General features: G+C 39.9%; 2 protein-coding genes across 4 annotated transcripts in view; one reads left to right on the top strand and one right to left on the bottom strand.

Annotated features, from left to right (window-relative positions):
* Window positions 1–4,252: 4,252 nt before the first annotated feature.
* Window positions 4,253–15,976, top strand: Znf397 (zinc finger protein 397). Of its 2 annotated transcripts, XM_021151174.2 has the most exons (5): window positions 4,253–4,591; window positions 5,893–6,389; window positions 6,603–6,744; window positions 9,589–10,573; window positions 15,839–15,976. In XM_021151174.2, the coding sequence occupies exons 2-5, from the start codon at window positions 5,976–5,978 to the stop codon at window positions 15,951–15,953; spliced, it is 1,656 nt and encodes a 551-aa protein (XP_021006833.1). In that variant the 5' UTR covers window positions 4,253–4,591; window positions 5,893–5,975; the 3' UTR covers window positions 15,954–15,976. The 2 variants fall into 2 exon arrangements, with proteins under 2 accessions (XP_021006833.1, XP_029327582.1); XM_029471722.1 differs by lacking the exon at window positions 15,839–15,976 and having other exon boundaries at window positions 9,589–15,812.
* Zscan30 (zinc finger and SCAN domain containing 30) overlaps window positions 15,926–27,379 on the bottom strand; it is a 21,506-nt gene continuing 10,052 nt past the window's right edge. For both annotated transcript variants that reach the window (XM_029471724.1, XM_029471723.1), the window contains 3 exons: window positions 22,490–22,953; window positions 22,022–22,196; window positions 15,926–16,974 (listed from right to left, as the gene is read on the bottom strand). In XM_029471724.1, coding sequence (XP_029327584.1) covers window positions 15,950–16,974; window positions 22,022–22,196; window positions 22,490–22,897 — 1,608 coding nt within the window. In that variant the 5' untranslated portion in view covers window positions 22,898–22,953 and the 3' untranslated portion in view covers window positions 15,926–15,949. The remainder of the gene's footprint in view (window positions 16,975–22,021; window positions 22,197–22,489; window positions 22,954–27,379) is intronic.

Raw genomic sequence — 27,379 nt, forward strand, 5'->3', positions numbered from 1 at the left:
TATGATTTTATCCAAGTTCAATACAGTATCACACAAACAATGCTTGTGACTTAACACTGGGGGAAGAAATAAAAAACAGAAAATTGATACTTTTTATTTGGAAGGGATGCTGAATGGTCAAAAATCAAGGAAGTCATTTCCATGTGAAAGAGACAGAGTTTGGCTCTGTCTGTTCTTTTTTTAGATATCTTCTTGTGTCCAGGCTACATCCCCTGTGTCCACAGCGTCACTGTTCAGAGAGTGTAAGGAGTCACTTCCTTACTCCACAGCACTCCAGCAGGACACACCAATGACTGCAAGGCTCCCAGCTTACACAACACAGTGGCACTTCGATGACTTTATCCTTTCCGCTCTTTCGTTTTTTAAAGTACATCCTATAATTTCAGTCAGGAATCGCCTCAGAAATCTCCACAGATTTCAAAGAGTTCAATCCTTCATGATGGGGAAGGCATGGTAGAACAGCCTACTACATGGTAGGCAAGAAACAGATGGCCTGGAAACCATCTTGTAAGAAATGCTATGTGCCTGGCCTTTTTCTTAGTGTTTCAACGTATACACTCAGGAACCAGATGACCTACTGGGATGGATGCTACCGTTGCATATACAGTATCCATTCATTTATCCCACTCTCTGCCTTCTACACATAATCCTAATCTCGTGCACCATAATAAGATGTGTATCCTTCAGGAGAGGCCAGCTCCCTCCTCAGTGCTGGGGTATGAATCTTAATTGGCATAATCCTACACCCATCGCCTAAACATAAGCTATTACAGAAGTTGTAGCTAATGAGACACAAGGAGAAAATCTGCTTGGCAAGAGGGTTTCCTTAGTTTTAAAACGGAGAAGAAGGCAGTGGACCTAAGAGTACCATTCACATGCCATAAAAGGAAACCAGACTAGAGAAAACCCAGTGGAGAGATGGCAGTCCTAAAGCAGGCAGACATCTTGAGCCTTAACAACATTGTCAGGATGCTAAGTTCCAGCTTATAGCTATCTGGACCAAAGGCAGAGAATAAATATAAATACAAGGACATTTATTAAGGATCCATTACAGTAACTAAAAGCTTTGTAGCAGATGATATAGTCTTTCCTTTCAGCTGTTTCATTCCTAAACAATAGCTTCTCAATATAAGAATATACAATAGGGGGCTGGCAAGATGATTCAGCAGGTAAGAGCACTGACTGCTCTTCCAAAGGTCCTGAGTTCAAATCCCAGCAACCATATGGTGGCTCACAACCATCTGTAATGGGATCTAATGCCCTCTTCTGGTGTGTCAGAAGACTGCTACAGTGTAGTGATGTATACTAATAAATAAATCTTTGAGCTGGAGCAAGCAGGGCTGACTGGAGCAGGCAGAGGTCCTAAAATTCAATTCCCAACAACCACATGAATACTCACAACCATCTGTACAGCTACAGTGCACTCACATACATAAATAAATTTTGTGAGTAAAAATAAATACATCTTTTTTTAAAAAAGAATATACAATAGGTTTGATGTAAAAATAACTGCCAAATATTCCTCTTATACTCAAGTAGTTGCTCCAAGTCAAAGTCTAGTACCTCTTTCCACAAATCTAGTTGTCATCGGACATAATACAGCAGAAGTGATGTAATGCTGGTTCCAGTTCTAGGTTTTTCTCTTTCTCTTTCACTCTTGTAAAAGCCAGCTACCATGGAAGAATATTCAGGCTATCTGGATAATAGATGAGAGAGGGGGTAAATACATGGTGAGACTCCTAGATGGGGACCAGCAGATTGCTGTAGCAGAAAGGAAGCACCAAGGCCAGGAGCATAAGAGAAACCACTTAGACCTTCCAGTTCTGGTTGAAGCACTGGAGCTGACATCATGAAGCAAGGCCTGTCAATCTCTGCCAAATAGTGCTTAAACTGCTCACCATGGCATTGTGAGCACTAAAACATCTCCTATATATCTATGTCTTTACAGTGGTATGTTACCCAACATAGACAACAAATATCAAGTAGTACTGGTTGGACACAAAGGGGATAAGAAGTAGTTAAATTCGGAGATAAATATGAGTGGTCATGGTCAGGCAGCACACGTTTAGATTAACCCAAATTAGATATTACAACGTGGAAGCAGTTTTTCATGAAGTTTTTATAGTAACAGAACAAAGAAAGCCATAAAAATAAAGACATTTAAAATATATATTGGTAGAGATATCAGAGGAGAGTTATAGCCAAGAGGAAATGTTGTGCCGGGAGTCCACAGGAAACCCAGACAAGCCCAAGAATTACAAAGTCCTGCAACTTGCAAAAGAGTCTTTTATTGTTTCAAGTTTGAACTATGATCACCCACCTCACACTCACTGCATGAATGCTGGCAAGCGAGCCCGAGTCCAGAAAACACAGGGTTTATATACAGTATAAATTCCATGAATGTTCACAGAAAAAGGGGAGTAGAGGGTTGTAATCATTTGGTGGAATGGTACTGAAGCATGATGGGGGTTAATGGGTGTCTGTTCAGGAATTTTATGGCCAGTCGTAACTGTCTGTTACCTAACCTCTGATTACCTTTTCTCCATGATTTAAACGTGAGGCCTTCCTTGAGCTTATTAATTCTCTAAGTTCTCAAGGACAGGCACCTAGATAGTTCTGCTGCTTATCAGGAGGAGAGTTTGTTTTTGGAGACACAAAGGCGGGAGGATGTCTCATGCTGTCTCCTCAAAATGTCCTCATTAAGGGGGAGTTTTATGAGTAGTGCCATTCTAATGCTAGGGGAGCGACCAGGGAAGGGGGAGAGAGCTCTGGGCTTGCTGCAGGAGGATAAAACACAGAAACAAGCTGTCTGGGTATTGTGCTTGCCAGGGGCTGGAGGGAGGATGGGAGCTTCTGGTGCGGGGTGGGGAATGCAGAGGCAAACTATCTGTACACAACACTGAAATCTCTCTAGTATCAGTAACTTGGGGGTTACAACAGAGAAATCACAGCTACAGGTTTGGACACTATCTGATAACACTTAGCTTTAGGTTGAGTGGCCTGCTAAGTTAACACGTTGAAGGAAAAGTAGTGCTCTGTACATTCCAAGTGATCTCCCTAATGGCCACAAAGCTACCAGGTCGGATCCACAGGAGAGTAATAGAAGGCTAAAGATGGCTCAAGATAACTTGGCTCTGGACCTGCAAAATCCCAAACTCTCCAGGTTATTGAAGTTCTAATCAGTCAGCCTTGCAAATGTTAATTTGAAGGTGTAGCTTCTTTCTTGGAAGATTTTCTCACCCTTATCTATTTGGCATTTTAAAATTACTATTATTTCACAATGCCTATGATTATTGATAGTTCTAGAGGCTAATGGACATTGTTTCCAAATATCTGATTCACATGTTAGCTAACAAAAGAGTATTTAGTTGTTTCTATGTGATTGTCTTATTACCCTTTTATTAACTTTTTGAAATAATTACAACTAAATGTAAAACTATTAATAAGAAATAACTTGGTGTCCTTAACAAATACAATCGCTCACAAAGTAAAGTACCTTAGCTTTTTAAAGGGGAAAAGCTGGGGCTGGAGAAAGGGCTCATCAATTAACATTTGCTGTTCTTCCAGAGAAACACATATAACGGTAACTACAGTTCCAAGGGATCGATCTCCGTAGGCACTGCACACTCACGCCATATAAACAAAGGCGCAGATACACATAAACAAAAATAATAAAAGTAAATATTTTAAAATGGAGACAACGGGGTCTAAAAAGATGGTTCAGAGCATTTAATGCTTTTGTAGAGGACCAAGGTTCGGTTCTCTCAGTACGTACAAGGTGGTTCACAACCATTGTCACTGGATTCAACGCCCTCTTCTAGCCTCTACTAGCAACGAGCGGTGTACATACAGGTAGGCAAAGTATTTATACACCGAAACAGTCAATATTTTTAAAGGCGTGTCTGGAACCCGATCTGAGAGCAGCTTGGCTTTGTGCAGTGACTAGGGCTGCAGAGGACGCTGCGGCTGCCGCCCAGAGCGTGAAGAGCGCGGTTGGACCGTTACTCCGTCCATTCACCCACAGGTTTACTCTCATCAGAGTTCACGAAAAACAGCCGTAAAAGAGGAAAATCCGATTATGGGACTGGGAAACTGGGTGAGCGAGAAAGGGAGAGACCGGACAATGGGACACAGTGGGCTGCAAAGCCGCGGGGTGGGGTGGGGCAAGAATTTTGTGCGCGCGCGAGCGGAAGGGGCGGGGCAGACGGGAGGTCGGACGCAGGCGAGCGGAAGGGGCGGGGACGTGCCTCAGGCCTTTGTGGCTAATGTCCGCTACCGGGGCTGCTCCTCCGCTGTAGCTGGGGCTCCGTCCGGCGGGGAGCCGTGTGGCAGATCCCGAAGAGATCCCCGAGCCGCCGCTCTCGGCTGGAGAGCCCCGTGGAGCCCCCTCGGGCACGCGCCTACGCTGTGCTTTAACCCGGAAGCTAAAAATAGGGTGCGTGCGGCGAGCCGCGAGGAAGGCAGGTGTGGAGCGGCTGTCTCGCTAGCCGGCGCGCGGAGCTGTGGTGTCGGCGCTCGGGGTCCTTCCCCATGGGACTGAGGTAGAGAGCGGACCCGGCGACTGAGAAGCACAGAGGCGGTCGGCGTCTGGGTGAGAGCCGCGGGAACGCCGCCCCAGGCAGTACGGGGGTCAGGAGGTCCGGCGTGGCGAGGACGCAGGCTTAGTTAATGTGACCTAGACGGTTGTAGGGGAAGCAAGGGGTCGGGCTTGAGGCTGCTTGACAGGGCTCAGGTTTCTCAGGTGGGGAGTGGGGCTGGGTGAGTGTGTAACCTGGGAGACGAGACGTTATTAGGACCGTCTTGCGCTGGCGGGTGGTGGGGAGGGCTCTCTCTGCTCAGCCTTGTGAGCTCAGGGCCGGGGTTTAACAGAAATTGAAGGAGCATACACATCTCTGTATACATCAGGTCGTGTTTGTTCCTCATCTCCAAATCTAGTAAATGGTTACTACCATAGTTCGTTTGAATTTAGAAGACTCGCGCTTTTGAGAGCTGAAGTTGACTCTTTGCGTCCATTGTATCATGTTTTTAATCCAAGCTAAGCATTTCAGAGTTCCAGAATTCCTCACTAAATTCATTCATAAGCCAATCCTTTGCTTAATACTGGCGCTGAACAAAGCCCACACAAAGTAAGGGCCTCCATGTTTGCTGAAAATTTCAGTATATGAATGGGACCAATTGGCAAATATACAATATTTTAAACAAATTTATGTTCAGTGCAGATTGTAAAATGTTACTACCTTAAATGCACACCTGCACTACATGCCATAAACAGTAACTGAAGAAAAAAATTTAGAGCTAGCATTAAATTCTGCCAAAAGCAGGGTTTGGTGCTGCATGCCTTTAGTTAAAGAACTGCAGGGGCAGGAAAGCTCTGAGCTCAAGGTCAGCCTACACTACATAGTAGGTTCCAGGACTACATAGAGGCCCTGTCTTAAAAACAAACAGGAACAATCTGCAGCCTGTATTTTATTAAAATTTTCTGAGACTGGGGATGCGGCCCTGTGGTAGAATGCCTGACTAGCAGGAACCTGAGTTCACTTTCAAGGAGTGGCAAGGATGTAGCTTACTAGCAAAGTAAAAGTGTTACCTACCATTCCTAAGACCCTGAGTTCATTCCCAGCACTGAGAAAAGTTCAGGTTTACAGAGTTATGAATTTAATCAGGACTGAAAGATAACTGAAAAGGAGATAATGTCACCATGTAATCATGTTAATATTGCATTCTTACACTTCTAAAAATTTTTCTGTTAGTGGTAGGAGTTTGATATAGTAGGAGATACGATTGTTAATACTTCATCAGTATATTTAGTCTTGAACGTACTTACTTTCAGTGTTACAAGTGTTTAGAGGCTTTTTCCTATGCTGTAAGTTACAATGCTTTCATGTATTGTAGGAAAGAAGAGGTTACTTAGGAAACTCCTCCCCAAGCACAAAACCCAACTGTACTAAGCTTTTTGTGAGCTATTTCAGCCCAGAATGGCTGTGGAATCCAGAGCAATTTCAACTTTAAAACCTCAGGACCATCAAGAAGAATTGATACTAGTGAAAATAGAAGATAGTAGCTTTTCTTGGAGTCAGAAATGTAAACAGAATGGGAGTGCCCAATCTTGCCAAGAACTATTTCGCCAGCAATTCAGGAAGTTTTGCTATCATGAAACACCTGGGCCCCGAGAGGCTCTGGGACGACTCCAGGAACTTTGCCATCAGTGGCTAATGCCAGAGTTGCACACAAAGGAGCAGATCCTAGAACTATTAGTGCTGGAGCAGTTCCTGAGCATCCTACCTGAAGAGCTGAAGATATGGGTTCAACAACATGGTCCAAAAAGTGGTGAGGAAGCTGTGACTCTACTGGAGGATTTGGAGAAAGAGTTTGATGATCCGGGGCAGCAGGTGGGAACAGAGATATGATGTGTTTGGGGGGAAAATTGCAGCCCTAGGTGTAGTATCTTCACTGGTTAAAATGTTGTCTCTGAAGAACCGTGACCTTGATGTCCCAGTAGGACATCTTTACCTCCTCGACCTTTTTTCTCCCCATCCTTCATTTGTGGGACTGGCCTTATTAACCATGTAAGATTCTTACTAATTATATTGTACTGGTTTCAGGTCCCAGATAATCTACAAGGACCGTCAGTGTCATGGAAAGATTTGACATATCTCAAAGCATCCCAAGATTCAACAAGCATCCAAGTCCGGCCTTTGAAGACACAGCTGAAATCCTGGAATCCTTGTCTTTCCTCTAAAAGTGGTAGGAATAGAAACGTATTTTCAAATGTATGGAAGTTAGGCCTCTGGTTTTGAAGATGCAGACTTGCATTTATGTACTTGTTGCATGTGAACATTTGTATTAATCAAAACCAGAGGTGCTCACTTGAGCAACTTTAATCAGCGACCCTCACAGGAGTTGTAGTCATCCTTCTTTGTATGAGTTTCCCTGCCATTGATTTACTTAACCGTTTTCTAATTTTGTGGAGTGTTAAAAATGTCTAATAGTGACTATGTTTCCATCTTCAAGTAATTTTCAAACCTTCATTAGTGGTTCATAGAAAAGCAGATGCATCCTAGTACAGTATATTATGGAATGTAAGAAGGCCATTTGTAGGGGCCGTGGCAGCATATAAAGTGACACCAAGCCCCATATGACAATCATGGAGGGTAGGAAAGTTGGCTTAGCAGTTAAGAGCATATGTGGTGGCTCTTGCAGTGCACCTGGGTTTAGTTCTTAGCATTCAAATGGCAGCTTGCAACCATCTGTAACTACAGATCTGACATCATTTATTGACCACCTCCAGTACCATGTATTATGCACATGATCCATAACATACATGCAGGCAAAATACCTGTACACATGAAATAATAAATCTAAAAAGAAATAAATAAATGAATGAAATTTAAAGACATATTCAAGGAATAGTTCCTGGAGGGAGAAATACCTAAGCTATAATTTGAATTACAAGTAGGAGAAAGCCAGGTAAATAGATAGTAGAAAGCCATTAAAGTGAGAGAATATAGCCCATTATAGAAATTATAGGTACTTCAGTTTGACTTGAGAACTGATAAGGAATAATGAAAGAAACTAAAGGAGGAAATGAGGTACAAGTTGCTAAAACCTGTCACACTGTTCAAATCCTACCTGTAACGGGTGCAGTTGACGGAAATGGATAAGGACGTGGCATTATTAGAACTCAGCTCCAGAGTATAGAAATGATTTGAGAAAGGCAAGATTAGAGGTTTATTAAGAGACCACAGTAAATGAGGAAACTTGTGTTACTCTGGGGCATAGAGAAGACTGAAGCTGAAATCTGTTCCTCAGCATTGAAAAAACATTGCAGGAGGTGGTCATTATTAAAAGCAAATCATGAAAGAGAAGAAAATTGAGCATGATCAAGTTTTAGTGTTAAACAGCTTGATTAATAATGGTATTGTTTGTGGGAAAAAAAATCTGATGTTTGATATGGGGCATTTGATTCCAAATACAAGCAAAAATCCAGTATGATAGTCTAGAGCTTAAAATAGAATTGGAGATCTGAGAAGACATGAGCTTAAATATAAGTAGTAATTGACATCTAGGGTAGAGTTTCAACAGTGAGGATACAGGAAAACCCAAACTAGATGCTGAGGGAACATAGTTTTTGAGTTACAAGTTAAAATCGAAAAGGAAAATCTAAGAGGGGGTGGGGGGGGCAGAGCAGAGTCAGGTATAGTGTCTCACATTTTTAATCCTACCTTTGGGTGGCTGTAGGGTTGCCCTAAGTTTGAGGCCAGTCTGGCCTGCAGAGTGAAATCCTGTCTCAAGAAGAAAAACAAGAACAATGGAAGGTGTAGATCTCCATGTCATGCTATAGAAAGGCTAAGATCCAGAAAGTACCCTTTCAGTTATATACAGTTATAAAATCAGTGGCTTTGACAAAACTCCTATCAATAGAAGTATCAGAGGTCAAGAAGAAAGCTTGAAACTAGGCTATAGACAAACGCTTTAAAGAAATGTTACTGTGAATGTGAGACTGCTCAACAGATACATAAGTCAAGGAGCTTGGATTTTAAGGAGAGAAAGGTGATTTCAGCTTAAGCTGTTAAGTGGGATTGTCTTAGGTTTATTTTGGGTTTCTGATAAAATACTGTGGCAAAAGCAATTTAGAGGGGAAATTTAACCTCATGATTCCAAATTATATTTCATCATTAAAGGACAGTCAAGACAGTGAGAACTTGAAGCAACTAGTCACATCCACAGTTAAGAGCAGAGAAAATATGCACATGCATGCCTACTGCTATACTTATTTCCTCCACATTAACGCAGTCTGGGACCCATATCCAAAAACTATATAGTCCACAATGGGCTGGGCCTTTTCACATCAATTAACATAATCAAGGCACCCCCATTCCCCACTACACCAGACAACCCCCAGCATCCAAGACATCCACACAAGCCAACCTGATCTAGATAGTCTGAGACATTCTTCCTAGCTGATCCCAGATTGTGATAATGAATTAAAAACTAGCCATTACAGGAAGTCAATTTAGAAACAGATTGAAAATAATAGTAGTGATCAATTGAAGTCTTAAAGGGAAGAAAAGATGAAAGTCAAAGGAAGATGTAGACTTTAGCAATGGGAAAGAGAAAAGATCCCAGGGAACAATTACATCTTTGTAACTAGACCCTTCTATTTTCTCTCTCTCTCTCTTTTAATATTAATTTATTTTATGTATATGTGTACCCTGTAGCTGTCTTCAGACACACCAGAAGAGGGCGTTAGATCCCATTACAGATGGTTGTGAGCCTCCATGTGGGTGCTTTGAATTGAACTCAGGACCTCTGGAAGATCAGTTGGTGCTCTTAACCACTGAGCCATCTCTCCAGCCCTCTATTTTCTCTTATAGAAAAAGAGACTAAGCTAGCCATAACTTATAATCCCAACTACTTGGAAAATTGGGTAAAAGAATCCCTTGAGGCCAGAAGTATCAGGTTAATCTGTGGAACATAGCAAAATCCTTTCTTTTTTATTGGAAAAGAAAAAAAGACAATGACTTCAGAATAACTGAAAAAATATAAATTCTGAGGTTTTACTAATTTTGTTTTGCTTTACCATTTCAGATGCTAAGAATAATGAATCAACAGCAAAAGAGGACATTTCAGAAGAAAAAGCACCAGAACTCTCTTGGGATCCTTCATTTAGAGGTGTCAGTGAGCACAAAAGCAATTTAGAATGGCAGCAAAGAAGTTCCCCTCTCCACAGGGGCAGTTTTAGTCAAGTGATCTTCACACACAAATCCTTAGCAAAGAGAGACCATCTTGATGAATCTCAAAGATGCTTGATTCTAAGTACAAACTCTGTAACATGTCAGAAAGTCTCTACAGATGACAGACCTTATAGATGTGATGTATGTGGGCATAGCTTTAAACAACATTTCTCTCTAACACAGCATCAGAGAATACATACTGGAGAAAAGCCCTATAAATGTAATCAGTGTGGGAAGGCCTTTAGTTTGAGGTCATATCTTATTATTCATCAGAAAATCCATAGTGGTGAAAAAGCATATGAATGCAATGAATGTGGAAAGGCCTTCAATCAGAGCTCAGCTCTCACTAGACATCGGAAAATTCATACAGGTGAGAAAGCTTGTAAATGTAATGAGTGTGGAAAAGCATTCAGTCAAAGTTCTTACTTAATTATACATCAAAGAATCCACACTGGTGAGAAACCCTATGGGTGTAGTGAATGTGGGAAAACCTTTAGCCAGAGCTCAAAGCTTATTAGACATCAGCGAATTCATACAGGAGAGAGACCGTATGAATGTAATGAATGTGGAAAAGCTTTCAAGCAGAGCTCAGAGCTGATTACCCATCAGAGGATACACAGTGGAGAGAAACCTTATGAATGTCATGAGTGTGGAAAAGCCTTCAGTCTGAATTCAAACCTCATAAGACATCAAAGAATCCACAGTGGAGAGGAGCCTTATCAGTGTAATGACTGTGGCAAAACCTTCAAAAGGAGCTCAGCCCTTGTTCAGCACCAGAGAATCCACTCTGCGGATGAAGCGTATATATGTAATGAATGTGGGAAGGCTTTTAGGCACAGGTCAGTGTTAATGCGCCATCAGAGAGTCCACACTATTAAGTAACTTAATACAATGATTCATAAGTACATCCATATATTTTTATCTTTATCAGTCAAAAGGTTGACTTTGGAGCAAGATTCCGAGGTAATTTTTTTTTAAAAAGTAGTCTTTAGTCAATCTAACTTGCTTTGTGCGGCACTTCCCCAATGCTAATGAAATTTTCTTTGAAACTTCCTGTGACTTAACCAGAAAGAAATATAAGACCATTTCTTTGAGCTTTGCTCTTAACATTAGGAATACTCAGGAAAAAAGAAGTAATGCAATATTGAGACCTTATTATCTATGAGAATGTCATATGAAAAGGCTTCATTCTGCCACTACAGCTTACTGTCAATGTACCAGGTTTGTGAGACAGTATGGTAAGGAACTCAAAAACTTTTACTCAACAGACAATGAGAAAACATTTTCATTGATGATTTGTTGATCTGAAGACAAGCCCAGCACTCGGGAGGCAGAGGCAGGCGGATTTCTGAGTTCGAGGCCAGCCTGGTCTACATAGTGAGTTCCAGGACAGCCAGGGCTATACAGAGAAACCCTGTCTCGAAAACCCAAAAACAAACAAACAAAAAGAAAGAAATGAAATGAACTTGAAAAGTAAAAGAAACAAGTTAATTTATACAAGTGAAGAGTCCCATCTGTTCCCCACTGCCATGCTGGGAACTAATTTAGGGCTTCACATGCTAGCAAGTAGTTAGTCCTATGTTATTTTTTAATACTCATTTTGTGTCAGGAACTCGGAATATAATGGAGTGGGGGAGAATGATTTCTATAGTCTAATAGCTATTAACAGTCAGATAATGACAATGTGGTCAGTCTTTTAAAGATTGCTGCTTAAGCATTTTTCCCATTTCCTTGTCCAAGAACTTGGATAAAGGAAATTGAAATGATATGAAGATTGAGGGGTTAACCAGGAAAGAAAGCCAGGTAACAGGAAAGGAAGAGATCTTTCTGTTTAATGAAAGGAACAAAACATGGAACATTGCCTACTGAGTTCAGAATTGGCATCACATCTCTGAGAAGTATGACTGCAGGCAGACTCCCAAGCACTGCAGATGAGCCTATGAAGATTAAAAACCTAAAGTCCTTAGTCACAGCACCATGAAGAGCTTTGTCTTCGTTAGTGTGGCCTAATGGAAAAGGAGAATAAGTAGTTTCCTGACCCAACCTGAGACAACATTTACATTTCTACAGAGAGAGAGAGTGGTAAGAGTGGAATATATAAAAGAATAGCCCAGATAGAGACTCTTTGAGTTCTTTAGAATATTGGAGTTGATGTAGTAGAAGATTCTACGGCAACTGTATCTAAAGCTGCTTCTCCACCATTTCTCCATCTTAGCATGACTGCCTGAGCTTGGGTATTCAAACATTGTCAGTTTCTGAGTCCTTGGCTTTTTCTCAAGATACCTCACACATGTTTTCTGTTAGCGATATTTAGCAGTACCTTGAAAAAAATGTAAGGACCATGCTAGAAAAGGGACAACAAAAGTAGTAATTATTGTTAGGACTTTTCCTCTTCTGAAGAATCCATCAGAGGAGTACTGTAAGGCTAGTGTACAGTGCAAGGGGGAAGTTGATTAACTCAAGCCTCCTTATCCCTGTGCTCTGGACAGTGAGACAAAGGTTGAAGCATTCCTGGCCAATTGAAGCTACATAATAGGACCTAGGGCCCCATCTCAAAATATTGGGGATAAAAAGCTGTTTGGAAGAATAAAATACCAAACTCAAATCTATGTATAAACAGAAAAATAACTTTTATGAGGATACGAAAGTAATACTGTCTTGGACATTTATAGGTGAGTATGTACTAACCAATAAAAATAATGAGCCAAATGTCTAATGTAGATGTTAAGTAGGATAATGTTTACAAAAGGGAAAGAACTCTGGAGTTCTTGCATAGATCAGAAGGAAATGTAAAAGGTGTTTGCCAAGGGCTTTGTATATGTGTTAGTCATTAGTACAAATCATATTTTATACATAGGAAATGGAGACTTATAGCTACAAGGTCAGAATTTGAAATCAGAACCCTATTCAGGGAGCACAATGAATCTTTTTCATTAACATTTAATGAAAAAGATTCATTAACACTTAAACATCCCAGAAGTGCCAGTCAACGATCCATATATGTCCAGTCTTACAACTTACAATCATATTGGAGTAAGAATGAAAGTGATACTTATTTTAATATAAAATTAACAAGGATTCAAGCATATTAGGACTCTCTTGCTGATGGATGTGAATACCTATCTTGGGCAATCACTACCAGAAGCCTTAAGCACTGCCTTTTACTTTGAAATTCTACACAGAAATATACTTAAACCATGAATATGCAGTCTTACAAGCTGTTAAAATGTGTTAAAGATTCATAATATATTAAATACACAATCTCTACAACATGATCCCATGTACAACACATGCATTAAATAATAGAAATACACAATGTTAAGATGTTACACTGGTTACTTCTGGGTAGTAAAGTTACAGGTAATGCGCTTTTTTTATATTTCAAGTTTTACTACAAAATCTGATACTGCTTATAGAGCAAGGAGCTAGAGAATATAATTCTATTGTAAATCATAAGCTTACTATGTTTAAGGCCCCAAGCTTAATCCCTAGATCCCCGGCCCTGGGTGAGGCTGGAAGGGAACAGAAGCCCAAGAGAGAGTTGTAAAAATAAGTACTTGCTTTCTGTAACATCCCTGTCTCAGGTCTAACAAACTTAACTCTGACCTTTCACTGCTGATCAAGGCAAACTTACCTGCTTCATAATATTAGAAGAATCCCCTTCAAATCTCCTATGCAAGAAACTTACATGTTTAAAGATTTATGGCTGAGAAAAGTGTGTCTTGTAAATGATTAATAGCTTTGGTCATTAGTGCTTTTCCATGAATTCAACAGGCATATACAAGTTATCTTGACTATATTCTCATGTTAAAAAGCTGAAGATGATCTTAAGTTACAATCTTTATGAAATGGAGCAGACACCAACATCGGGTGAAAGAAAAGGTGGTTTTGTCTCTCAACAGCATTTTCTGAAAGAAAATAACTAATGCCTTTCTCTCTGCTCCATGCATTTTTTCCTCTTGCTCTCGTGGCTGTCTAAAATGTCTATAAAGCAGCACTTGCCTTACATGGATCTTAAATCAGTTCCATCCTTTTTCTTCCTCCTTTCCACTGCCTGCAACCAAAACTGAGAGACTTGAACTTTTAAGGCATTTGACAATGGCCTAATAACCTACTTTTGTTTATGAACTGCCAAGGAGAAAGTCACATCTCTTGGGCCAGTTCCATTCCCAGGACCACATTGGGTGGTGTACCCCTGAAACTCCACTTCAGGGGAATCCAGTGTCCTCTTCTGGCTTCTGCAGGCATTTATATTCACATGCACATAATTTTAAAGTAATTATTCCAAAGGTCTTTCTTAGCTCTTAGAATTGAAGGAGCAGAATATCTTAGTGAATTTAGTATGTGTGAGAATTTTAAAAGTTCTTGTTCTCATTCCCTTCCTGCAACAATTCAGCCTGAGTTTCCTGATGCTGTTTATTTAACTCAGGAAATAGAAACTAAGTGTGCACCCTCCAGCCTAACTCCATTCATGTTGTTCTCTTATTTACCTGAATGATTTTTTTTACCTGAATGATTTATTTACCTGAATGATTCAAAAGCAAAACTTTAAAATTTCAGTTTATTACAATACATTCCCATTACATGCTGATACTACTAAGCAGTTGGAGTGCAAATTGAATATATAAATGGTAAAGTTAAAAAAATTGTACTAAAGATTCTTACCAAAAATATTAGAATTAGGGAAAAACTCTAATAGGAAGTAGTTCAAAAGTTAGTTTTGCTATGGATAATGGGTTTATGGATGACTTTACTTACCAACACTCACAATTAGAAAAAGGATTAAATGATATTTAAAACATTGAATCATTTGCTTGTCACCTGTAAAAAAAAAGGCAAGTCACTGTCCATTTGAGTGATCCCTTTATGGTAGCTTTTAAATGTTAATTGCACAACCTTTGGAAGTGAGAACCATATTTATTGTTACCTCCCCTACTCAGAATATAGCTATGATTACCAAGTTTTTAAAAAAAAAAAAAAAGGTACACTCTCCTAGGTAGAAATTACTCTTATCGATTAAGGTTTAATTAAAACTGCCAAATTAAAGTCAAGGAAGAATTTTATAGAATCTGAAGGATTGACTCTGTATTTCCCTTAAGTGGCTTATCACCTGCAGACCTAATGCTGAGGGACTCTCCAGGCTCCAGTGTCCTTCAGCTTCCAATGCATGCTGTTTCCTTGGTATACATGCATGACTTCAGAAACACCAGTTTTATGTTTTAATCATGCTAATTCTGAATGCTTCTTGATCATGTAGGTCACTTACGATGTGAAACATTTCATGTTATCCAACTCAGGCTATTACAAACAGGAAAAGAAAGCAACCTGATTTTTGAGCTAGAGTCACAAACAACTCCAGCAGGAACTAGTGAAGACATGAAACAGGAATGTCCATTCCTCATCATGCCATGTATTGCTATGACCTCTGCATCTGTTCTGCCATTAGCCAAGCTGCTGATTCTACATTTTAGGTCTTAATATCACATCCAAGAAATTTTTAGTTAACTCATAGATCAGATAAAATCTCTGATATTTCTTCCAACAGAATCCTGAATTTAACTGGCATAGTTATTGCCACACAGTTACCATAATAATTGATTTAATTAAATATGTATATTCTATTAGCCCTTAGTTTGGAGAAGACAATGACCAAGCCTATTCTCCCAGTGGCTAAGCCCAGCAGATTCTAAATAAGGAAGTACACTGTAACAGGAAGCTCAGGGTTAGCAAGGGGCAGAATGATCTTCCACTCCTCAGATATTAAACTGATCCAGGACATGACATTTCATAGCCTCAATTCAACATTTCAGTGTTTAGTAACTCTTAAAACATGCCTACTCCTGTCAGGCATAAACACTTTTATAGACAGACCTTATAAAGAGATCTTACAGGATCTGTGCCCCAATCATGGACTTACATGAAGGTGCTCAATGGCAGTTCTATCTGCAGTGGAGAGTGGGATGAAAAGCGGATTGGTGAGAGTCCTCATCCAGAAATGGGTCAGTTCCCCCATCCCCCTTAGAAAATACCATTCTTTGTAGACAAGTTTTGGATAAAATTCTTCTTTCAGTATGCAAACGTTTTGTGTGGATCTCTTTTTACAGAACTGGGCTGGAAAGACAAAAGTCCTGCTATCAGGAAACTTCTCTATCTTTTGTGGAGTCTCACCTTCAAAGTGAATTCCTTGCATTTCACAATTGTATAACCACTTACCCTTAGAGCTGAACTCTGGTATGTGTTCTCTGATGCTGCACAAGGCCTGACCTATGCCTAAATATTTTCCTGCATTCATTACATTCATAAGGTTTCTCCCCAGAGTGAGTTCTCTGGTGCACAGTGAGTGCTGAGCTTCTATTAAAGGATTTTCCACATTCATTACATTTATAAGGTTTCTCACCAGTGTGGATTCTTTGATGTTCCCTAAGAACATAACTTGTCCAAAAAGCCTTACCACATTCAGTACATTCATAGCTTTTGTCTCCACTGTGAATCTTCTTATGCTGAATAAGGGCAGAGCTCTGGATGAAGGCTTTCCCACATTCATCACAACTATAAGGTTTTTCTCCACTGTGAATCTTCTTATGCTGAATAAGAGTAGAACATTGGCTGAAGGCTCTCCCACATTCATCACAACCATAAGGTTTCTCTCCAGTATGAATTCTCCTATGCCTAATGAGCCCTGTGTTGCTCCCAAAAGCTTTTCCACAGTCACAACATTTATAGGGTTTTTCACCACTGTGAATTCTCTGATGTCTAACAAGGTCTGCTCTGAAACCAAAGGCCTTTCCACATTCTTTACATGCATAAGGTCTCTCTCCAGTGTGACTTCTCTGGTGTCTAATAAGTTTTGACCTATTGCAAAAAGCTTTCCCACAATCTACACATGCATAGAGCAATTTCCCTGTGTGAGTTCTGGGCCGTGTAGTACCATGTAAGTTTTGACTAGGGATCCTGTCACCTTCATTACACTCAAAGATGTTCTGTTCTGTAGGGGGTTTCTTGTTAAAGGTTGCCAAGCTGAAATAGTCTTCCTGAGAAGAAAGCTGACTTGTTTTGTTGCTTGTATCCTCACTTCCTCTTTGCTTCTCATTGTTGTACAGACATTCCATAGTTTCTTCAACTATCTGTACTGGAGAAGTTTCCCTAGGAAGTCTTCCTGGAGATGCCATGGCCACTGATGTAACACATTCAATAATTTCTTGCTTTGCTGCCAATACTTTCCCAGTCAACATCTTGCTATCTAAAAATATGAATAGGATTTATCTTTTTTTTTTTCATGTTAAAAAAAAGTGTTAGAGAAGAAACAACAAGTAAACCAAAGGAAAAGGTAAGTGCTGGGTCTGGAGAGGTAGGTTAGTGATTTAAGAGTGCATATTCGTCTTGCAGAAGACCCACTTCAGTTTCTAGAACCCACGTGGTGGCTCACAACCATACCTAACTTCAGTTCCAGGAGCTCCAACATCGTTTTCTTGCCTCTGTGGGACAAGGCATGCAGGTGGTGCATGTATAAGCATACAGACAAACATGCAAACTTTTTTCAAAACAAAACAGGGACATACAGACAAATGACAGAGTATTTGCAAACACAAGGCCCTGGGTTTGATCTTCAGGATTAGGGAAGGGATATGGCTGGGGAAATGACAATTAGCTTCCCAATATAGAATATAGCACTCACGAGAGTAAAGTGGACAAAGAATGTAAGTCAGTATTGAAGATATTGAGTAGTGAACAAGAAAAAAATACTGAGGTGACAAATAGTTCATACCAGCCATAAGCCAGAAAGGGAAGAGACTTCTAGATAAGCTAATGTGAGAGGAGAGGTGATACTAAAATGTCTTAAGAGTTGTACATCAGCACATCTATCAAAGTAGGAGAGCAAGGGAGGTGGGCAGGACATAGAAAGCAAGAAAGCATTTGCAAATTCTCACAGGTTCCAAATAGGGCAAATATAAGCAGTATATTTATATATAGTTATATATATAATATATATTTTATATTTATATAAAAGTTTTACTTACATTTATGTGTTCATACACCATTATATATATAATACTTTTATATTTTAATGTATTATAATTTTTATATAAACACAAGCAATATATAAATATAAGCAAATATAAATGTAAGTACTCAGTACTCTGAGTTCCTTACTCATTTTAAATCAAGTAAGAATATTAATAATTCATCCCATAAGTATAAATGGCAAAAAAAAAAAAAAAGAAGATGCAAACAGTTGCCTAAGGGCCTAGTCAAATCCAGCTATCTTATAGCATGTCCTTTTATTTCGAAATTTCCAGTATCTCAAAACAAGAACTACTAAATACAGTTAATATAAATTGAGTTCTTTTAAGGGTTTTTATTCCGTCAAAAATCCTCTAAAAATATACATTTTACAAACCAGGAAACTAAAGCTTTCAAGGGTTATGGGAAGCTATAGGATTACTAGTTGATAGTCAAGACAGCTAACTTCAAATTTTAAGGTCTTTCTTCCAAGTTACCTGCCTGTCTTTTTGGAAGCAGAGCTGTAGTTGCACTGAAACAAAAATAATTTAAAACTCATTTTCATTCATCTGTGGAAAAGGAAGTGTTACATGAAAATAAGTATTTCTCACATTCAAGTTTCACAACATCTTGAAGACAATATAGCATTACAGTGAATTCCTAGCAAAGCTGAGAACAAGCTGGCTTCCTTTTCTATCATTTCTCATGAAAAACCAGAGAAAACAAAGATAAAATCTGAAATAAAATTTGTACTGTACTTGGATTTCAGAAATTTAAATCATTAGTTATATCAATGAATTAAGGTTGTGCTTATTTTAAAAGTTATGAGAAGGGCTGGTGAGATGGCTCAGCGGGTAAGAGCACTGACTACTCTTCTCAAGGTCCTGAGTTCAAATCCCAGCAACTACATGGTGGCTCACAACCACCCGTAATGAGATCTGACACCCTTTTCTGGTGTGTCTGAAGACAGCTACAGTGTACTTATGTATAATAATAAATCTTTGTACTGGAGCAAGTAGGGACTGAGCAAGCGGAGTTAACCAGGGTGAGCAGAGGTCCTAAAATTCAGTTCCCAACAACCACATTCTGAAGGCTCAACCATCTGTACATCTACAGTGTACTCATATACATAAATAAATGAATCTTGTAAAAACAAAAAAGTTATGAGAAAAGGCTAGGTGCTGGCACACACCACAAATCCCAGCACTTAAGAATAAAATACTCAACAAACCACTAGTATAAATACATAAAAATAGTGTATTTGTCTGGCATAGTGGTGCACACCTTTAATCCCAGTACTTAGGAAGCAGAGGCAAGTAGATTTCTGTGAGTTCCTGGCTAGTCTGATCTGCAGTTTCAAAAACAAAACAACAAAAGTACAGTAAGTACATGAAGTATAAGGGTGTGACCAGAGAGGATGCATAAGTCAGAAAAACAAGATTTTTTTTCCTGTTCCCCAAAAGATAGCAGGCATAATGTAGACAGTAACCTCATGTTTAATCTCATGCCCAAAAAGTACAGTCACACCCTAAGGTACTAAGAGCTTCAACCTATGATGTAGTATATAAAAGGAATTAGAGCAGAGTCTGTAAAGACCTTAATAAAACCAAGTAAGGGCCACATGTGGTGGCACACAACTTTTAACCCAAGCACTCAGAAGGCAGAGGAACATGGCTGGTCTTTATATTGAGTATCAGGTTCAGGACAAAAACAACAAAAACCAGAGAGAGAAAGGAGGACTAGATATATCTGCCCTAAAAGATTTAGAGATTGTTATGGTTTGGATGCTATTCTCTAAGTCTTATCTGTTGAGAGCGTAGTCCTCCATATGGCGATGTCAATTGATGGAGCCTTTAAACGGAAAGGCCTGTTAGGAGACCCCAAGGTCAACTGTAATGCCCTCAAAAAGGATTAAGGTGTTTCAGTATTCTGGTTAGTTCTTGCAAGAACTGATTCCAGAGTTGCAATCTCTGCTTCCTGCTTCTGTATGATAACTTGCTTCTGTCTATACTCTCATAACCAACATCATGATATAATGTAGAAAGAGCCCAAACAAGAAATGAGCCAATGAAGAGAACATAGCCTTAAACCTCTAAATGCATGAGTTAATAAACCACTTTTTTCTTTATAATGTTAGTTGCTTCAGGTATCTAATTATACTTATTAAAAACTAATACAGACATTTAAATATTATTTTCTATTAGTAGATAATTTCCTGTAAGGCAAGGTATATGATAAGATCATTTTTCAAAATTCATTTTAATGTGCCTACTGCTTAATCACAAGGTATTTAAGAGGGCAGTATCAGAGTGGTTAAGTGGAGGAAAGTTGAGAGGGACCTAAAGAGACTTCAGTAGATAACTAATATGATTTCTTTGGTGAACTGCCAAGGTCTAAGGTCAGGCCCTCAGGCTTCTGTCCTCTTATTCCTAATTCTATCAACATACAGTGAACAGATATACATCTTGGGTGGATTCATACTAACCAAGCACTTGTAACTGCTGTATAACTGTAATAAGAATGAGTAATGTAAATTACATAGACTTGAATGAACTGAGTCATTCTTTTAATATAGTTAAACTTCGTGGGAAGGTAACAAGATTGCTTGGTGAAAATGAAATCAGAAGCACAGATATAACAGGCTGATGTGACTGTCCATATCAATGTTGCCAATAACTTAAAATCCTTTTGACTCTAATCCTTGGCACCTGTGATATTTTCAATTTATTGTCTCCTTGTTTCAAATTTATCATTGTCCTATCTATAATACTGGCATCATGCTAGCACATGCATTTTATCAGTTGTGAGAGATGGAAGGACAGTGGAGGAGGAAGACTTCTGTTCATTTCTTACAGCATGTAGGACACTCACACACACCCCTATAACTCTCAGAGAAACTGTCCTCCTTGGCAGCTTCCCAGCAAAGTTTATGTTACGTCACATTTCCTGGCAAGCTTTTGGCACCCTAAAGGTGGCTCCTATTGAATCTAGCCTGCCTAGCATTTTAGAGAACATCTCTACCGCCATCTGTTACTGTACCCTCAAAAAGATCAGATCTCAGGCCTAGCAGGAGCAGATGAAACATGGCACCCTCTTGCATATGTGTTCTTTTGAAGACTTTCTACCTTAGCCCTGTACATTCTAGAGTTTGACTTTTAGTTATACTAGTCAATGCCTTGCTACTTTTCTTCTTCTTTGAGACCATTTCATGTAGTCCAGTCTAGCCTGTAACATGCAATCCTCCTATCTCTCTGCCTTTCAAGTGGTATTAGAAGTGTATACCATCACATCTGACTTGCAGCTGACGATTTTTTTTTAAAGATTTATTTATTTATTANATGTAAGTACACTGTAGCTGTCTTCAGACACTCCAGAAGAGGGCGCCAGATCTCGTTACGGATGGTTGTGAGCCACCATGTGGTTGCTGGGATTAGAACTCTGGACCTTCGGAAGAGCAGTCGGGTGCTCTTACCCACTGAGCCATCTCTCCAGCCCCGATTTTTAATATTAAGTTTTTCCTTTTCCAAGTTATTATGAAACTTTAGCTTCTGACAATATTCTCGTTCCTCTTAGAAACTTGTTAGTGTAACAAAAATATTTTTAAACCAGTATTAGAGGGCTGGAGAGATGGCTCAGCAGTTAAGAGCACTGACTGCTCTTCCACAGGTCCTGAGTTCAATTCCCAGCAACCACATAGTGGCTCACAACCATCTGTAATGGGATACGATACCCTCTTCTGGTGTCTGAAGACAGCTACAGTGTACTCATATACATAAAATAAATAAATCTTTTTTAAAAAACATATTAGAGTTGAATATGGCATTAGGAAATCTTATTAAAGACTTATTTTTAATCCAAGTTAAAATTATATTAAAATTTCAGATTCTAGGCTGAGCCAATTGATGACTATTTTAAGGCCAGCAGGACTTTCCAATGATAATGACAGTCATTAAGAAAGTAAGCCTTAAACCGGGCGTGGTGGCGTACGCCTTTAATCCCAGCACTAGGGAGGCAGAGGCAGGTGGATTTCTGAGTTCGAGGCCAGCCTGGTCTACAGAGTGATTCCAGGACAGCCAGGGCTATACAGAGAAACCCTGTCTCGAAAAACAAAGCAAAACAAGAACAAAAACAAAAGGAAAGGAAGAAAGAAAGAAAGAAAGAAAGGAAGAAAGAAAGGAAAGAAAGGAAGGAAGGAAGAAAGGGAAGGAAGGAAGGAAAGAAAGGAAGGAAGGTAGGAAGAAAGAAAAAGCAAGCAAGCAAGCCTTGGCACATTCGGTAATCCTCACCTTCATCATCAACCCTAAATGGTAGGGTTGCCTCATCTCTCTCATGGAAAATCTGGGGCTCCTGGGGTTCACTCTTGCAATGGTTCTCCAAGGACTGCAGTGGACTACTTAGAGACTCTGATGTTCCCATGAGTGTCGTTTCTTTGCAGATCATTTCTTGACCATGAGCTGTGTCCTAGAGTAACAAGTACCAGTAGTGTGACTGAGTGCAGCTAAGAGAAAAACCCTACAGCAACAAGGCAAGACAGAAGAAGCAGAAAACTGTCAGATGACTAGATAAAACAACAACAACAACAAAAAAACAGTACTATAAACCCCTATGATTTGAACTAATAGGTAAATGAATAACTAATTTACCAAGAGACAGAAACTGATTAAGTTCCCTGAGAGCTGAGTCAGTGCTACTTATCCTGGCTTCTCTATTGAACACAAGAGATCAAAACCAGCAAAAAAGAACTTACATCTTACCTGGTGCTTGGGTTCATCAAATTCTCTCTCCAGCTCCTCCAGCAGAGTCACAGCCTCTTCTCCACTTCTGGGCCTGTGTTCTTGCACCCAGGCCTTCAGCTCCATAGGCAAGATTGTCATGAACTGCTCTAGCACCAGCAATTCTAGGATCTGCTCCTTAGAGTGCTCCTCTGGCCTTAGCCACTGCTGGCAAAGCTTCTGCAGTTGGTTCAGAGCCTCCCGGGGCCCAATGAAATCAGAGTAGCCAAACTGTCTAAACTGCTGACGGAAAACCTCCTGGCTCTGGAGGTTTCCCTGAAGACTTAAGTCCTGCTTCCAAACACCATTTTCTTCTTCAACTTTCACAAAGTTGAGCCTATTTTGTCCTTTTGAAGCATGACAGGCCAAGGCTGTTGTTTCTCTGAACATCCTGGTCAGAATAATCTGAAAGGCTGAGGCAGAGAGGAGGTGGATCCAAAGAACCCCTGAGGTGGACAGTGTTCAAGTTACACGGGGAAAGAATGTACCCACAATGTAAATACATGTTTATGAAGGACAGCCACTTTCATATGTATACCACTCTTTAACAAACAAACAAACAAACAAACAAACACAAAAAACAACTGCAGAGCTATGGAATGCAGCTCAGTGACCACAGTGCCTATGTAAAAAACTGACTAAAAGGGATACATCTTGAGTGAGGTCACCCAATCACAAAAGAACACACATGATAACACACTCACTGATACGCGGATATTAGCCCAGAAGCTCAGAATCCTTCTTACAAGGGGGAACAAAGTACCCAAGGAAGGAGTTACAGAGACAAAGTTCGGAGCAGAGACTGAAGGAACGATCGCCCAGAAACTGCCCCACTTGGGGATCCATCCCACAACCACCAAACCCAGACACTATGGCAGATGCCAACAAGAGCCTGCTGACAGGACCCTGATATAGCTGTCTCTTGTGAGGCTATGCGGGGGCCTGGGAAACACAGAAGTGGATGCTCACAGTCATCTATTGGATGGAACACAGGGCTCCCAATGGAGGAGCTAGAGAAAGTAACAAGGAGCTGAAGAGGTCTGAAGCCCCGTAGGAAGAACAATATGAACTAACCAGTACCCCCAGAGCTCCTTGGAACTAAACCACCAATCAAAGAAAACACATGGTGGAACCTGTGGTTCTAGCAGTCTATATAGCAGAGGATGGCCTAGTTGGTCATCAATGGGAGGAGAGTCCCTAGGCCCTGTGAAGGTTCTATGCCTAAATATAGGGTAATGCCAGGACTGTGAATGGGAGTGGGTGGGTTGGGGAGCAAGGGGGGATAGGGGATTTTCAGAGAAGAAACTAGGAAAGGGGATAACATTTGAAATGCAAATAAAATATTTAATAAAAAATTATATACTAAAAAACCAAATGATAATCTAAAGATTATTCAAGATTGTTTTCAGGATGTGAGACAGAAGATTTTAATGTGGCCAAAATCATGTGACCTTTAGTAATAACATTAGATAGCATTAAGGATACTAGAATAGTGCTCTGTAAGAACCATCATGGCTTTGTCCATTCTCCAAATGTGGCTTCTGAGGATCATAAGCTGACCAGAGGCACACAGAACTGAACTTTGCCAGCAAAGTATTTAGCTCTACTATGTCATCGAGTATCCCAAAAGACAGGAACTCAAAATCTAACACTTGCTATGGGCAGTTTACAAGAACTACTTTATTGGGTCTCTCAACAATACCCCTATGCAGTAAGTATCCCCCTTGTTTTACAGATGAAAAAGCCAAACATCGTGAATTTTCCGAAGTCACCAAACTGGTCAGGATGTTAACCTAGGATTGCCTCACTCTTGATCACTAGCTGTTTTTATTCCAGAATGGATTGCCAGACCAATTTTGGTTGTTCGTGCAAATTAGGAATGATGGCAAGAATGTAAGGATGAGAGAGCACCATCTTGTATCCTGGGTCCCTCAGAGACCAGTCTGCACATGAGAGTGTGTGGGCTGCAGAAGCAACATAGCTTCTGGGACAAGGCCCCTTTCGGGCCTTCATCTTCAGCCAGGAGGCATAATGGAGCACCAAACCTCTGTGCACTTTCCCTGCCAGAGGAGAGTTAGCCTCCAGGGAGGGCTCTGACAGCGGGAGCAGGTGAGAGCACCATCTTGTATCCCAGATCTCTCTGAGACCAGTCTGAACAGGAGAATGCATGGGCTGCAGAAGTAACATAGCTTCTGGGACAGGGTCCCTTTCCGACCTTCATTTTCAGCCAGGAGGCAGAGCTGAGCTACAGACCTCTGTGCACCTTCCCTGCAAGAGGAGAGCTTGCCTGCAGAGAGTACTTTGACCACTGAGATTCAGGAGAGAGATGGACTCCCAGGAGTGCTGACAAAGGCTAATAGAATCACAGGAGGAACAAACTCCAGCCAGAGAAAGCTATAACAACTAAGGCCAGAGATCACCAGATGGCAAAAGTCAAACGTAAAAATCTTACTAACAGAAACCAAGACCACTCAGCATCATCAGAACCCAGCACCCCACAACAGCTAGTCCTGGATAAACCAACACACCCGAAAAGCAAGATTCAGATTTAAAATCATATCTCATGATGCTGGTAGAAGATTTTAAGAAGGAAATTAATAACTCACTTTAAAAATACAGGAGAACACGGCTAAAAAGGTAGAAGGCCTTAAAGAAGAAACCCAAAAATCCCTTAAAAGAATTGCAGGAAAACACAACAAACAGGAATTCCAAACCGGTGATGGAATTGAATAAAACAATCCAAGATCTAAAAATGGAAATAGAAACAATAAAGAAAACCCAATGGGAAACAACTCTGAAGATAGAAACCCTAGGAAAGAAATCAGGAACCATAGATGCGAGCATCAGCAACAGAATACAAGAGATGGAAGAGAGAAGCTCAGCTGTAAAAGATTCCATAGAGAACATGGGCACAACAAAGAAAATGCAAATGCAAAAAGATCCTAACCCAAAACATCCAGGAAATCCAGGACACAATGAGAAGACCAAACCGATGGATAATAAGAGTAGATGAGAATGAAGATTTTCAACTTAAAGGGCCAGCAAATATCTTCAACAAAATTTTAGAAGAAAACTTCCCAAACCTAAAGAAAGAGATGCCCATGAACATACAAGAAGCCTACAGTACTCCAAATAGACTGGGCCAGAAAAAAAAATTCCTCCTGACATAATAATCAGAACAACAAATGCACTAAATAAAGACAAAATATTAAAAGCAGCAAGGGAAAAAGGTCAATAACATAAAAATGCAGGCTTATTAGAATTACACCAGACTTCTCACCAGAGACTATGAAAGCCAGAAGATCCTAGACAGATGATATGCAGACCCTAAGAGAACACAAATGCCAGCACAGGCTACTATACCCAGCAAGACTCTCAATTACCATAGATGGAGAAACCAAAGTATTCCATGACAAAACCAAATTTACACAGTATCTTTCCACAAATCCAGCCCTTCATAGGATAATAAAGGGAAAACACCAACACAAGAATGGAAACTAAGCTCTAGAAGAAGCAAGAAAGTATTCCTTCAACAAACCTTAAAGAAGAGAGCCGCAAGAACAGAATTCCCAACTCTAACAACAAAATAACAGGAAGCAACAATTACTTTTCTTTAATATCTCAATATCAATGGATTCAATTCCCCAATAAAAAGACTTAAACTAACAGACTGGCTACATAAACAGGACCCAACAGTTTGCTGCTTACAGGAACCCCACCTCAGGAAAAAAGACAGACACTACCTCAGAGTAAAAGGCTGGAAAACAATATTCCAACCAAATGGTCTGAAGAAACAAGCTGGAGTAGCCATTCTAATATCGAATAAAATTGACTTCCAACCCAAAGTTATCAAAAAAGACAAGGAGGGGCACTTCATACTCATCAAAGGTAAAATCTTCCAAGATGAACTCTCAATTCTGAATATCTATGCTCCAAAATGCAAGGGCAGCCACATTCATTAAAGAAACTTTAGTAAAGCTCAAAGCACACATTGCACCTCACACAATAATAGTAGAAGACCTCAACACCCTTCTCTCATCAATGGACAGATCCTGGAAACAAAAACTAAACAGAGACACAGTGAAACTAATGGAAGTTATGAAACAAATGGATTTAACAGATATCTACAAAACATTTTATCCTAAAACAAAAGGATATACCTTCTTCTCAGCACCTCATGGTACCTTCTTCAAAATTGACCATATAAATGGTCACAAAACAGGCCTCAACAGATACAAAAATATTGAATTTATCACATGCATCCTATCAGATCACCATGGACTAAGGCTGATCTTCAATAACAAAATAAATAATAGAAAGCCAACATTCACATGGAAGCTGAACAACACTCAATGATACCTTGGTCAAGGAAGAGATAAAGAAATGAAAGACTTTTTAGAGTTTAATGAAAATGAAGCCACAACATACCCAAACTTATGGGACACAATGAAAGCAGCCCTAAGAGGAAAACTCATAGCTCTGAGTGCCTCCAAAAAGAAACTAGAGAGAGCATACACTAACAGCCTGACAGCACAACTAAAAGCTCTAGAACAAAAGGAAGCAAATTCACCCAAGAGGAGTAGACTGCATGAAATAATCAAACTCAGGGCTGGCTGAAATCAACCAACTGGAAACAAAAAGAACTATACAAAGAATCAACCCAACCAGGAGCTGATTCTTTGAAAGAATCAACAAGATAGATAAACCCTTAGCCAGACTAACTAGAAGGCACAGGGACAGTATCCTAATGAACAAAATCAGAAATGAAAAAGGAGACATAACAACAAAACCTGAGGAAATCCAAACCATCATCAGATCCTATTACAAAAGGCTATACTCATCAAAACTCGAAAACCTAGATGAACTGGACAA

The sequence above is a fragment of the Mus caroli genome, chromosome 18, assembly GCF_900094665.2.
Source record: "Mus caroli chromosome 18, CAROLI_EIJ_v1.1, whole genome shotgun sequence".
Lineage (NCBI taxonomy): Eukaryota > Metazoa > Chordata > Mammalia > Rodentia > Muridae > Mus > Mus caroli.

Bases quoted from the DNA above. Each gene is read 5' to 3' on its own strand.
- Znf397 (XM_021151174.2), top strand. From the start codon at position 5,976: ATGGCTGTGGAATCCAGAGCAATTTCAACTTTAAAACCTCAGGACCAT. The intron at 6,745-9,588 runs GTAGGAATAGAA...TTACCATTTCAG, and splicing joins TTGTCTTTCCTCTAAAAGTG to ATGCTAAGAATAATGAATCA. The intron at 10,574-15,838 runs GTCAGTGTTAAT...CTCTTTTTACAG, and splicing joins GGGAAGGCTTTTAGGCACAG to AACTGGGCTGGAAAGACAAA.